The sequence below is a fragment of a genome, unplaced genomic scaffold (assembly GCF_019419815.1).
Source record: "Pyrus x bretschneideri cultivar Hongxiangsu unplaced genomic scaffold, Pyrus_bretschneideri_v1 Contig15, whole genome shotgun sequence".
Lineage (NCBI taxonomy): Eukaryota > Viridiplantae > Streptophyta > Magnoliopsida > Rosales > Rosaceae > Pyrus > Pyrus x bretschneideri.
The window spans coordinates 2,840,099-2,853,936 of NW_025999446.1; the positions used below are offsets into that span (position 1 = coordinate 2,840,099).

General features: G+C 36.2%; 1 protein-coding gene and 1 pseudogene across 1 annotated transcript in view; both read left to right on the top strand.

Annotated features, from left to right (window-relative positions):
• Positions 1-883: 883 nt before the first annotated feature.
• On the top strand, positions 884-2,208 carry LOC103942487 (annotated as a pseudogene).
• Positions 2,209-2,285: 77 nt separating this feature from the next.
• The window catches only part of LOC103942488 (carotenoid 9,10(9',10')-cleavage dioxygenase-like), a 28,109-nt gene continuing 16,556 nt past the window's right edge, over positions 2,286-13,838 (top strand). The window contains exons 1-2 of the mRNA XM_018646301.2: positions 2,286-2,366; positions 2,475-2,639. Of these exons, the coding sequence (XP_018501817.2) occupies positions 2,286-2,366; positions 2,475-2,639 (246 nt within the window). The remainder of the gene's footprint in view (positions 2,367-2,474; positions 2,640-13,838) is intronic.

Genomic DNA, 13,838 nt, shown 5'->3' on the forward strand with positions numbered 1-13,838 from the left:
AACATAATATAAGTGTACATAGTAAGTTATGCAGAAAAATGTTATATGAGTTTGTATAAAATTTGCTATAGCTTATTTTTAGGTTGTATATGATATTCTATTGTAGTTTTTTTTTAATTCTCATTCAAATTTTAAACTGATTTTATTCCATATTCTCACTAGCAATTTGTAATTCATTTTCTAAAGTTAAGAGGGCCATGTATAAAATTTTCATGCGATCACTTTTTTCGATCATGAGAACTTTTTATAAACTAAAAAATTGCATTAATTAGATATGAATATTTGGATGCAAATGTTATGATTTAGGTTTATTCAAATAGGTATATAATTTAGATGCACTCAAGTAGGTACTAAGATTTAGCTGCTTTCAAATAGATACTATAATCACATATTTAGTTACATTCGGCTAGATATGATTACATATTTAGGTGCATTTGACTAGATACTGTGAATTAAGTGCATTCAGTAAGTATATATCATGGTTTAGATGCATTTGACTTGGTATATAAACCAATTAAGAATTATTATTTTTTACAAAAGATTTGTTAGATTAGGAAACCAACCTAGTTCGAACCCACGCCATGGTGCAAGGGTAACACTCATCTCCACCATTGTGGTAGAGGGCCACTTGCACCAATTAAGAATTTAAAAACAAACAAATATGAAGTTCAATATTTATGATGACGTAGAAATATAATCAAAGGATTATAATCGATATATAATCCAACACATGATTTTAATAGAATTTCAATCTTTGTTAAGGATTAAAATGAAGAAACATATATATTTAGTGCTCTATATAGCCCTTAATTTTCACGTTAAATTATATACTAATTATTGGTACGTATCGTCACATACTTAGTTCTCTTTTGTTTTCTTTTCAATGTTCCAGAGAGCTCCCGGCTTAGAGGAGCTGGTCATTCACGGATTTGACGCAGTAAACCATATATGGAAATTGGAATAATTTTAGGTATTGTGTTGCTTACACTCTCTAACAGGCATAGATCTATCACTGTATGTAAGACTCACCTGTATTAGAAATTGTGAATACAATGTGTACAGTTAGCATTGCACATTTCATAAATATCATTGAGAAATAATCTAGGACATCAAAATAACAAAATAGACACTAGAAAATTTGATGTATCACATATTTTCCCCTTGCTCAGCTGATGGAAAGGAGATAATTCACAAAGTAGATCTCAAACTCAGCAGGAGCAGCTTTTGCCACTTAATTAACTCAAAATCATGCATACTTTGCTTGCAGGTATAATGTACTCATGGATTGTCCTCTAACTTTTGACATAAACAGACTCGTTAACGGAGGCCTGTAAGTGATGCAATCCTTCATAGTTCCACTCTACAACTTCTGATTATATCCCCATGAAAACATGCATGCAATGTTCTTAAATATATTGCTTGATGTGCTGGTTTTGATATGCAGATTATTAGAGTACAATCATGAAGGATATGCACGAATCGGTGCGATGCCACGCTACGGCAATGCAGATTCAATACACTGGTTTAAAGTTGAACCCAATTGCACATTTCACATAATCAGTAGTTTTGAAGATCGTGATGAGGTAACCTAAATAAATTGGCAATTTTATTTGAATTTCCACTATTTTGGAGGAATAATAATCCAGTAATTACTATTTGTATACATAAAACTGAGATGCATTTTTTGACATGCTGTTTAATAGAGGTGGGTCGTTCCGTTGTATGTGAGACCACTAATATTAGAGTGTATATCAGCAAATGAGTCATTTTTGTGAGTCTAAAGCTTTGCTCGTAATAAGCAGTAGACTTCTAATTAACTTGTACGCCAAACCGCATTTGGTATCTAATTTTTGTTTGTTGGATGAGCAGGCTGTAGTGTGGGGTTGTAAAGCTCTGGACTCAATTATACCAGAACCTGACATGGCATCGACTCAATTTGGATGGTTGCCAAGAAAATTTAAGCCTACAAGTCCAAGTAAAGAAAATGATCATGATACTATCTCATCAGTTGACGATGGAAACTTATTTTCTCGTGCTTATGAATGGAGATTAAACATGCAAAGTGGGGAAGTCAGTGAGATATATCTCACTGGAAAAAGGTTTTGTATGGATTTTTCCATGATCAATGGAGCTTTCTCCGGCGTTAAAAATAGATATGGCTACGCCCAAGTGGCTGATTCCGTCGCAAGCTCTGCCTCAGGTAATTAGGGTTAATCTTTCCCAAACAATAACTTAACTGCACTCTCTAATTAAATTGCTCTTTCTCAGACCATTAATGGTTATCTATGGCGGTATGTGTCTCCGGCATGCTCAAATATAATGGTCTAGCCAAGCTACAATTTGAAGAACCAGCTGATGTTTCTTTGGTACAATCAATTAGGCCTGGACATGTTTTCATTATAATTTTTCTCCTGCAATTTTATGCATGAATATGTGACTAACATTCTTTATTATTTTATTTCATGGATTACTAGAGAAGTGAAGGCCAATTAGAAGAGGCAATAAAGGTGGAAACTCACATGTTTGAGGAGAACAGCTTTAGCACTGGAGCTTCTTTTGTCCCAAAACAAGGGGGTTTTGAAGAAGATGATGGATGGCTGATCACTTTTGTTCACAATGAAGATACCAACATATCTCAAGTAAGTCGATCAGTCTATAATAATATTTGAAGTCTTGTTTTGAGAAATTTTGTTATTTTGTTTAGATCGATTCACATTTGTATGCGTTGAAGTGCTAACTAATTAGTATAACTTAATATATTTTCCTTTTACGTTTATGTGATTGAGACAAAGATGTTTTCCAATGAGCCTGTTGCCAAAATTACATTGCCCTGTAGAGTTCCATACGAATTTCATGGATCATTCATGCCAATCTCATCACCCACTTAGGATTAGCTTCGGTATTGTTATGCTTTTTAAAAATATGTTTTTATTGTGTTGTCATAATAAACTGTTGTAAAATAAAGCAGTTGTTTGATTAGTAAACTCTAGTTGTAAAGTGCTTGTAACAACAACAACAACAACAAAAATAAAAAATAAAAAAAAAAAATTGAAAAAAGAAAACCAGTGTGAGGCTTGGTAATTTTTTATAAAAGTGTTGTGGTTGTGTGAAGTGATTGAAATAAATATGATCGTGAATATTAGATTATTGTTGCCGAGGAAAATAATTTGATAGAGAATGACATAATTCTATTAGAGAAATTCTTGGTATGTTACAATGTGATGCATACTGTGACTATCTTGGCAAATTACACAAATACTCCTAATTTAATAAGGAGAGTCAACTGAAGAATGAATTGTCTAACGGTTACAATAGATAATTGAGGAATGAATGACCTTCACACTTATACATATCAACCGGACTGTCACACTGTGGGCTCAGCAATCTCACTGAGGGTCTTAAGGTGAAATTTAAGTTCTTATCAACAAATATAAGATATCTGTGATGCCTCAGGCCTAAGCTATTTGCATACTACAACCATAAGCTTTGTGACACTTAACATGTGGTAAGTTTCCATACGTTTAACCTTCTTGGACAGTCAGTGTTCAGTGAACTTGTCCAACAGACAAGCACCTGTATAACTATCATGTGTCCAGCACGTAGGGTGGAAAAAAAATCCCGATCCCAAATAAAAAATGTCCCAAACCGAAATTCTCAAAATTTTCGGGATGCTATCCCGAACCGATCCTGAAATTTTGGTATGGGATTCGGGATTGTCTCCTCAATATTTCGGGAATACCATACCAAACCGAAAATATATATTATTTATTTATTTTATATATATATATACATATATATTTTATATATATATATATATATTTTTTTTAATTATAGTTAGAGTTAATTTTAACCATTGGATTGATTCAAATTGATCTGTGCCATCCATTCATTGTTAGGGTTCTCCAGTATTCTCTCTCCATTGTTCATTCATAATTTTCAATTCACCAAGCCCTCAGCCACGAAGCACTCTCCTCTCTATCTCGAATTTGAAGCTCAACTCCGGTCAATCACCGGCCCACCACCACACCATACTATTACTATCATCTCTGACTGTGGAGCCTTCTTTCACCACACATCTTAAAGACTTTTAAAATTTTCAATTGGCAACTATAATTTCTGGTTGTTCTGGAATTTTTTGATGTTAAACTGAAGTAAATGTAGAGATGTGAATAACTTTGTTGACCGTAGGTTCCCGACAGTTATATATGTTGTGCGGACAAACCTGCATTTTGTAATGCACTGCTCCTCTCAAATGTGTTGTGTTTCTCCATTTTTGTTTACTTCCATTCCACGGAGAAGTCACAATTAAGTTGTATATTATCAGTATGATTTTAAAGTTTGTGTGGTCCTCTCTTTAGGAGCACCGTGGTTGAATTATGTGCTTTAATTTACACAGATTTGAGAGATTTAATCACGTATGTGTCATTGTTTTGTCCATTTGTAGGTTACTCTTCATTTCCAAAACTCAGAAACTTCATCACACAATGGAATGCAGCAGCAACAATAGGAATTATAAAGGTGTAGATTTTAAGTCATGTTTTCTCCACAATTTTTTGCTTATTTATATATACTTTTCAACTTTCGAATTTGTCTTTAATGCTTTAATAGGTTTTCTTCAATTTTTCTCTGCTTATTTGTCTTGAATATTTTAATAGGTTTTCTTCAACCTGAGATTTATAGCACCAATTGTACCATTCCGTTACCCGATGTAGTTGACTAGTGTATTCGGTTTGCTCCAATTGACACTAGGAGGTCTTTGTATAAAGTGAAGTTGGCCTTGAATTGAGCTTAAGGAGATAGGTCCTCGGTTTGAATTGAGGCTTTTTAAGGTTAGTACTCTATCTTCATTGTTGAGAAATTTGTGCTTCTTGCAAGGATATAGCACGTGTTTCATTTTACAATTACATGTTTGTGTTGTTTATGTCGTATGGACATTAGTTAGATATGAATAAATATGAATTATCTTTATGAATAGATATGAATTCTCTTTAATTGTTTCCTTTTTATGAAGAGCACCAACAAGAAGGGGAAGGGGTCAGCAATCAACAACAATAAGCATGGTAAGGGAGCGACCACAACCATCAACAAGATCAAGGGGCCGAAAGCGCCAACAATCTTCATGAACTTTAAGCTTTTCTTTTTGCTTTTGGTTTGTAACTTAATTTATTTTGAAACTTTGGCTTGTAACTAATTTTTTTTGCTTTTGGGTTTGTTACTTAATTTATTTTTGTTGCATGCATGTGGAATGTTGAATTTAAATAGTTTGATGGTAGAATATATTTGAAGAACAATTCATAATTTCATATTTCAATTAGGGCTCTGTGACTGCACAGATTGGTATGTATGAAGTAAAAGGCTCAAAATAGATTGCATTGGTGGCTCAAAATAGTTTGCACAAACACACATATGACATATTTTATGTATGACAGATTAGTATTTATGAAATTGGGCTGACAATTTCAATCTAAAAGGCTAAATTTAGCCCAAAAGCCCAATATGTTAAGTTTCAAACCAATAACCCAAAAGCCCAAAATAAAAATTTGATCCTGATTTATCCCGAAATACTGAAAATATTTTGGGATTCCCAAAATTTTGGTTTGATATTGGCCTTCAAATTTCCATCCAGAAAAATTTTGATTTGGGATTTGGGATACTAGTTTCGGTTCGGTATCCCATACCGAAATAGCTCTTCCAACACGCATAGCACAAGCCTATGCTAACCTTGATGCGGAATACACCGACTTTTCGGATAATTAATGTCCAGTAGATTTCCAAATGGCTAGTGATGTGAGAATTACTTGACACTCAAATTAAACCCTCGTTTGACAATTGTAGTAGAATGGATAAGTGAGGGATCGTTCTAGACCGGGGATTAGGAGGGCTTGTTAATCACTTGGATTTTGACTCAAAAACGTAAAAACAATATAAAACACTAAACTAGACTCAAAGAATGTGAAACTAAACGTTAAAACATTAAGACAAACCAAAAGACTCAAAATTCTTTAAAAACACAAACTAAATTGATTTCTAACTAATTTGACAATAAAGTAAAGGGGGGATTGTGTTTGGACGAGATTAAATTAAATGGACAAATTGTAATTAAAGGCAAAACGTAAATATGAATGAGATGAAAATATGGATGATGGAATAGCCAAGGGGTTCATCTCCACACATGTTATACTTGCATACAAAATTGATTCTCAGTTGGTCTTTCGATAAATTATGAAACTCAACACCCCGGGTTAATTAGGTCCGCTTAAATTAACCGTCAAGTTTTCCTAATGTTATTGAATTGGATGACATCATTCGACAACCCAAAGCATTCCTCACAAGTTCCCTACATGAATTGCATAATAGAGATACAAGCAAGAATCATTAAGCATCATGAAAACTATAAGTGTTGACGAGGCATTCGTTACTATGATTGCATGAAACTTATGCCAAGAATTTGTTTAACGCGATTGTTTATAAGCAACCTCCACTACTTGTGAATATAAGTTCATAACGATTAGGTGAAATTCACTTATATTCTAGCGTCAAATTCATGCATGAAAATTAAGCGCGCATTCTTAATAAACATACATAAATAAGTTATCAATCAAACAGTTAAACAAATTGAATCCACAACTTATGAAATTCCAACGAAAGTTAATCAATTCATATTGGAAATATAAAAATAGTTTCGAATCACCCCCTAGCTAAAGGGGGTTTAGTTCTTCATAACCTTGAAATCAAAGAAACACCTAAACATTCCAACAACTCAAACTTGAATTGTATGAACGTTTAGGCACTCTTCTCTTCCATTCCTCATACGTACAAAACAAAGAGAATTGAATTTAAACTTTGAAATCAAAGAAACACCTAAACATTCCAACAACTCAAACTTGAATTGTATGAACGTTTAGGCCCTCTTATCTTCCTCTTTATTGTAGCATAAGGTCTAGGGATAGTTGGTTGGGGGGATGGAAGTGTGGAATGGAGTGGGGAGTGATGGAAATGGAAGATGGTTTTTGGATTCTAAGGGGAAGTGTTTATTTGTGGTGTGAGAATGGAGAGATGGAATTGAATGAAATGGAAGTGTGGGATGAATTGAATGATGCAAATGAATGAAGTGTGTGTGGTTTATATAGGGAGAGAATGGATGGGAGAGCATGCGAATGATAGCTAGGAGAATGATTAAAGGGGTGTGAATGGTTGGAAATGCATGTGGGTGAATTGGTGGTGCAATGATGAAAGAATAAGTGCATGTGTGTGTTTTGTGTTGGAATGAATGTGGATGCATGATGAAGAGTTAATAAATAATGCATGTAGGGTTAGGAAATAAAATCATAACTTAAAGGGGGGATGATTAAAGGGTGTGTGAATGCATGTGTTGAATTGGTGGTTCGATGATGAAAGAATAAGTGCATGTGTGTGTGAATGGTGGTAGCTAGGGTGAATTATGATAAATGCATGTGGAATAAAGATGGAGAAGGTGGTGAAATGATGAAGTAGGAAGGTGGAAATGCATGTGAGATGTTCTTTGGAGAAAGGTGGATGAATGTGCATGTGAATTAAGTTGTGAAAGCATGTGGAATGTTTTAAATGGTTGAAATGTGTAGATGATTATGAGTATGATAAGTGATAAGTGTATGGTTATGATAAGTGATAAATGAATGATATGTGGTGATAAATGAATGATATGATAAATGAATGATATGTTAAGTAATAAATGAATGATATGTGGTGAGTGATAAGTGAATGGTTTGATAATTGATAAATGAATGATATGCTAAGTGATAAATGAATGATATGTTAAGTGATAAATGAATGATATGTTAAGTGATGATAAGTAATGATAGGTGGTTATGATAGTTTGGTCTTTAATTTCGTCCATTCCTTTTGCTCCAAATATAAGCTATCCAATCCAAGTCCGATTTTGCTCCAAAATGCTCCAAAAGGCATCCTTTTGCATACCTTGCCCTTAGAACCTGAAAACACACAAAAGAAGCATAAAGGACTAAAATAACTAGAGAAACATAACGTAAATGCACGAGAACAAGCCTTTTAAGTCGCATGAATATGCTCCTATCAAATACCCCCACACTTATCTTTTGCTAGTCCTCGAGCAAAACAGAAAGAAAAACAAAACAAAACGAAACGAAACAAAACAAGTAAAACACAACCTAAACCTTCCAACAACTGTCTTAGGGATTTCCAATGCACATGACATGTTAAAAATCATCATTCCCACAGATTTTAGTCATCTTCACACTTAAGTACATTCTTAATCATAGTCACCACATACTAGTTCACAATTAAGCATTTAAAACCATGTTTTGAATGTAGTAACATGCCTTAGAGAATTTGCTCAATTCCTTACAAGATATGCACTCAATTTTCACTCAGATTTTCTAACTACACACCCTACACTAAGTATATGTGAGAAGATTGATGTAAATATGAAAACGAACACTCACATATATGTATCACAAGGAACGCAATTTCTGGAGTTAATAAGCATGTTTAGATATGATCTCATGAATGGAATGCTACTACTTAGACGCGAGAACCAGTGACACCATATGCTCATACCAAGTTCAAACTCCACAATTGAAATGCACAACACATCAAGATAGAAGTCAAGGGTTGTAACGGGGCTTGGGTATTGGCTAACAATGAAAGGTGAAGGATAAACAAACATTCTTAAAGCAATAGTGAGCAAAGTATTGAATCAGGCACTTAGAATTCCCTTAAGAACGCAGAAGCCAACTTTGAACACCCAAGGGAAAGTCACACAAAACTTAGGGCCATATTCACTTTTTGGACCCTTTCTTCAATCACTCATTCTTTCATTTTTTTCAAGCTCTTTTTTTTTTTTTTTTTTTCTTTCTTTCTTTCTTTTCTTTTCTGTTTTTCTTTTCTTTACTGTCTCAAAACATACTTAAGAACAAGCATTCCTTCCCCCACACTCATTTTCTTGCATAATGTAAAAAGGAATTCGTTTAAGTCATGCTCACTATCTTTTAAGAACAAGGGTGTGGATTGTCCTAAACTAGGCTAGGTGAGGAAAATGTGGGTAAACAAAGAATACAGGCTAAACAAAACTCAACGGGGTTAAAACTTACAACAAATACGAAATATGGGAAGTAAGGCTATTTGGCTATGGTGGTGGTCACTACGCAACTTCTTCTTGAATATGTGTTATGCAAATTAATAACATGCTTTGAATGAAATGGGCATGAGTTCTAGCATTTGGAACTATATGATGAAACGCCTTCTAAGTAGTAACCAAGCAAAGAATAATGAGATCATGCAACGACTTTAGAAAACAAGAAATCACAGATTATACTCTCTAAAGAACGTTATAGGCTCAAGTCTTTCAGGGTTGTAGCGTTTGTTTGAGTTCCTTCCTTCAAGCATGTTACAAAAACGAATTTTTCTTTTATGATTGCATGTGAAGTCATACATTATAACCATAACCAAGCATATACCAAGAGTAAATCAACTTTTTCTCTATGTTTATAACTCTTTTTAACAGTCATGCACTTACAAACCAAATCCTTATCATTGTGTTGGAAGGTATCCTAAGACATAAACACACACACAAAAACAACTTTAAAACAACTCTTTTTGGGTTTTTCAAAACAATTTTTCAAATTTTTATGGGATTTTCGAATTTTTAAGTCAAAACACACTAAAACAGTTTAAAACAGTGAGAAACAACATGTGAAGTGATAGGTGATAAAATCCAACGAATTTGCATCAAATATACTTAGTTACCCTCCCACACTTAAATCAAACATTGTCCTCAATGTTTTAAGCTTAAAAGCACACCAAACGAACGTAAACACATAAACAGCAACTAAACATACTAAACATAGCAGAATGTATCTAACAAAGAGAAGAGTTTAGAGACGCAAATCTGGTTATAGAGTGTAAATTCCATCTTCTCCTTGGTAATTGCATTGAGGCTTGGATCTTTGTGATTCCACAGGCTTACTCTTGAACTGCGCTGCTCCATCGTTGATTTTCCTTTGTGCTACTCTTGAACTGGGCAGCAGGCTTCTTTTGGTCTCCCCCGAAGGTTTAAGCTTCATTCTCTTATCTGTTTCTTTGTTCAATCTCTCCAATTCGTATTGAAGAGGGTTAGAGGATAGCTCAGCAAAGCTAGGTAAGCAACCAGGGAATAGAGTCTAGATAGACTCCAAGTGCCGGCTAATTGCTTCTTTCACTTTGCCATGCAAGTAATAACAAAGACAAAGGAAAAGACAGGGAAAGAGCATGATATGAGATACCTTTGCTTTTGACCTTGATGATATGAGATACCTTTGCTTTTGAAGAAGCGGTGAATGAATCAGCACATGTATTTGTTGTGCTGCTTCCTCCTGGGTCATCTGTACTCCAGGCATCTGGTATCATCTTTGGGGAAGAAGAAAGAATTGAGTGTTTCGAAAGGCTTTGCTGGGAGTGCGCCCTCAGAGGTGAGGAAGAGTCGGGCATTTTCTTCAAGTTTGCCTTGTCATAAAAGATGAAAGTCGACAAATATAGGGATTTCCCAATAGCAAGTGGTGGTACTGTTCTTTTACCCTTGTCGACAAACGTTTTGATCCCGCAAATCCAGCTTTTTGAAATAGTGACGACTCTTCGATCTTTGAAGACGCCTCTTCGATTTCTGAGCAGGCGCTTTCTGAAAAGCAGAGAAAGCGTCGCCGAACTTTGCGCTTGTCGGCTAAAGACATGTAGTTGTGATGGTGGCCTCCACGTGTCGAACGCGTTTTCTGAAAAAGCCGAGGGAGCGTCGCCGAACTTTACGCCTCAAATTCCGGCTTTTTGAATCGGTGGACGCGTTGCCTTGGCTTTTTATAAAGCTATCGATCACTGCCAACTTACACACTCTGAAGATTTCCCATTCTTGATACTCGTCTCCGGCCCTTTTGAAAATTTACTCCGTCCACCCCTTCTCTTTGAACACTTTTGAAAAATGGCAAACCCATCGAACCTTAGCTTAGAATTGAGTCTCCGCAGTGATACGGGCGTGCCGCGTCAAGGTAACGTATGGCGCCCTTCTTTCTTATCTTCTAACGGTCCTCTTACAGGTGAAGACTCCGTGATGCAGGACGCCACAACAGCTACGATAGTAGCTCGGAACCTCCTCACTCCCAGAGATAGTCAGCTGCTTTCAGGACGGTCCGATGAGTTGGCCGTTCAAGAGTCCCTGGCTCTCAGCGTTCAGTGCGCAGGCTCTGTGTCCAACATGGGCCAACGCCTCCTTGCTCGCTCCCGTCAGGTTGAATCTTTGATGGCGGAGGTGGAGAACCTGAAACAAGAGATCAAACAACTTAAGTACGAGAATAGAACTTTGCATGTACTTGCCAATAACTATTCGTCGGGCATGAAGAGGAAGCTTGATGAGATGCAAGAATCTCAAGGTCGGATGCAAAGTGACCGTCAACGGCTTGCGTCTTTCTTCCAGGGGCACCTTTTTCCTGGGTCATCCAGCGTTCCGCCAAGTATTGGGGCCTGGAATGCTCTATATCCGATGCCTCCTGCTCCTATGCCTCTCGCTCCGATGCCTCTTGCTCCGATGCCTCTTGCTCCGATGCCTCCTACTTCGATGCCTCCTGCTTCGATGACTTCCGCTTCTAGAGTTTTGCCTCGTGGTGGGTCTTCACGCAAACAAAAACAAAAACAACCTTTGTGAAGCTCCATTTGTTAGATACATTTGTAATTTCTCGAAAATTAATGAAAAAGCTTTGTTTTATTCACTGTATTGGGTTGCCTCCCAAGTAGCGCTTTCTTTAACGTCTTGCAGCCGGACGAAGAACACAATCATGCCTTAATGGAACCCACGGCATGGAGTTGATCATTGAATGGATGATGATACTTGAAATGTTCCGGCAATGGTTGAATTTCAAGAGTGGGTGCCCTAATCATTGACATCAACAACATATTAGTCAAAAACGACTTTGGATTTTGAGTTGGTGGCTTACCTACATGCTCCAATAAGAACTTAAGTACATCCTCCACGAAATGCTTCTCAACACATTCAAGAATTGGATCTTTGTATGGAGTGGAATAGAGATCTGTCCTAAGATCCATGTAAACTCTTTCACCAAATTGGATTTGAGTAGGTGCCTGTAATGAAGAATGTAACACACGATTAATTGAAGTGGGAATTGGAATTTGAGTTGATGGCTTACCTATGGGCTGCAATATTGGCTCTAAAGTCGCAGCACATTCAACAAATGCACAAGGGATGTTTTCATTCAGATTGGACATTCTGAAGGTTGTGGCTGTGTGATCCACTCCAATTTCCTCCTTGATGAATTCAAGATGCTCCTCAACCACTTTTTCCTCGTGAATTGTTGGAAAGGTGTCCAAGATGTCTTTCTTCCCCTCATCTTTCATGGATTGCATGAACCTGCCAGGGAAGGGTGCATTTGGGGGAACAAAGTTAGAAATAATTAAATTTGGAACAACCTTACTTGAATGGGGTGGTGTAGGAATATTGGGAGGTTGCGGCAAGGGTTGTTCTTCCCTTGCCGTGCCTTGTGCATCCTCCTCCTCTTCGAGCAGTAGCAATTTATCCATGGGCTCATCTTCAACCATTTGTTCTTGAATTTGTTCCATGCATTCTGCATTCTGCCTAAATTGACTGTTCCACTCAGCCAACTTTTTTGCTTGATAGAAATCCTCAATTGGTCGCCAAAATGCGTCTTGTTGAAATGGTTGAGCTTCCCTGCCCTGCTCCACAGAATTCAGTTGTTGAATAACTTCCTTATAATAATTTGATATACCTGAATTTGGATGTGAAGATTGAGGGGAAGGCTGTGGTGGTGCATATGAATCCTCATATGGTTGCCAATATGTTTCTTGGTGAGTCTCCTTAGCTTGATTTTGTGAACCCTGCACCAAAGAGTTTAATTCATTAAGAATTTGATTATAATCTATTGACGAATTTGAGTTTGGTTGGGCATATTGAATATGAGGTGGCTCCCAATATCTTTCTTGTTGAACATTTTGAGGTTCCCACCACATAGAAGTTGAATGATCACTCCAATCCGAATTGTAAGTATTGGAAAACACGTTATTCCTTGATTGAAGATCAACTATATCAACGTTTTGCATTTGGGACCTTTCCATGAGCTGTGACAAAAGATAAGCATTATCAAGTGCCATGTTGTGCTTCTAAAATCAACAAAATAAAACTAAAAATATATACACACAAACGAAAATAAAAGAATCCAAGAGATTAGCAAAGTTGCTAATCCCCGGCAACGGCGCCAAAATTTGATGTGAGAATTACTTGACACTCAAATTAAACCCTCGTTTGACAATTGTAGTAGAATGGATAAGTGAGGGATCGTTCTAGACCGGGGATTAGGAGGGCTTGTTAATCACTTGGATTTTGACTCAAAAACGTAAAAACAATATAAAACACTAAACTAGACTCAAAGAATGTGAAACTAAACGTTAAAACATTAAGACAAACCAAAAGACTCAAAATTCTTTAAAAACACAAACTAAATTGATTTCTAACTAATTTGACAATAAAGTAAAGGGGGGATTGTGTTTGGACGAGATTAAATTAAATGGACAAATTGTAATTAAAGGCAAAACGTAAATATGAATGAGATGAAAATATAGATGATGGAATAGCCAAGGGGTTCATCTCCACACATGTTATACTTGCATACAAAATTGATTCTCAGTTGGTCTTTCGATAAATTATGAAACTCAACACCCCGGGTTAATTAGGTCCGCTTAAATTAACCGTCAAGTTTTCCTAATGTTATTGAATTGGATGACATCATTCGACAACCCAAAGCATTCCTCACAAGTTCCCTACATGAATT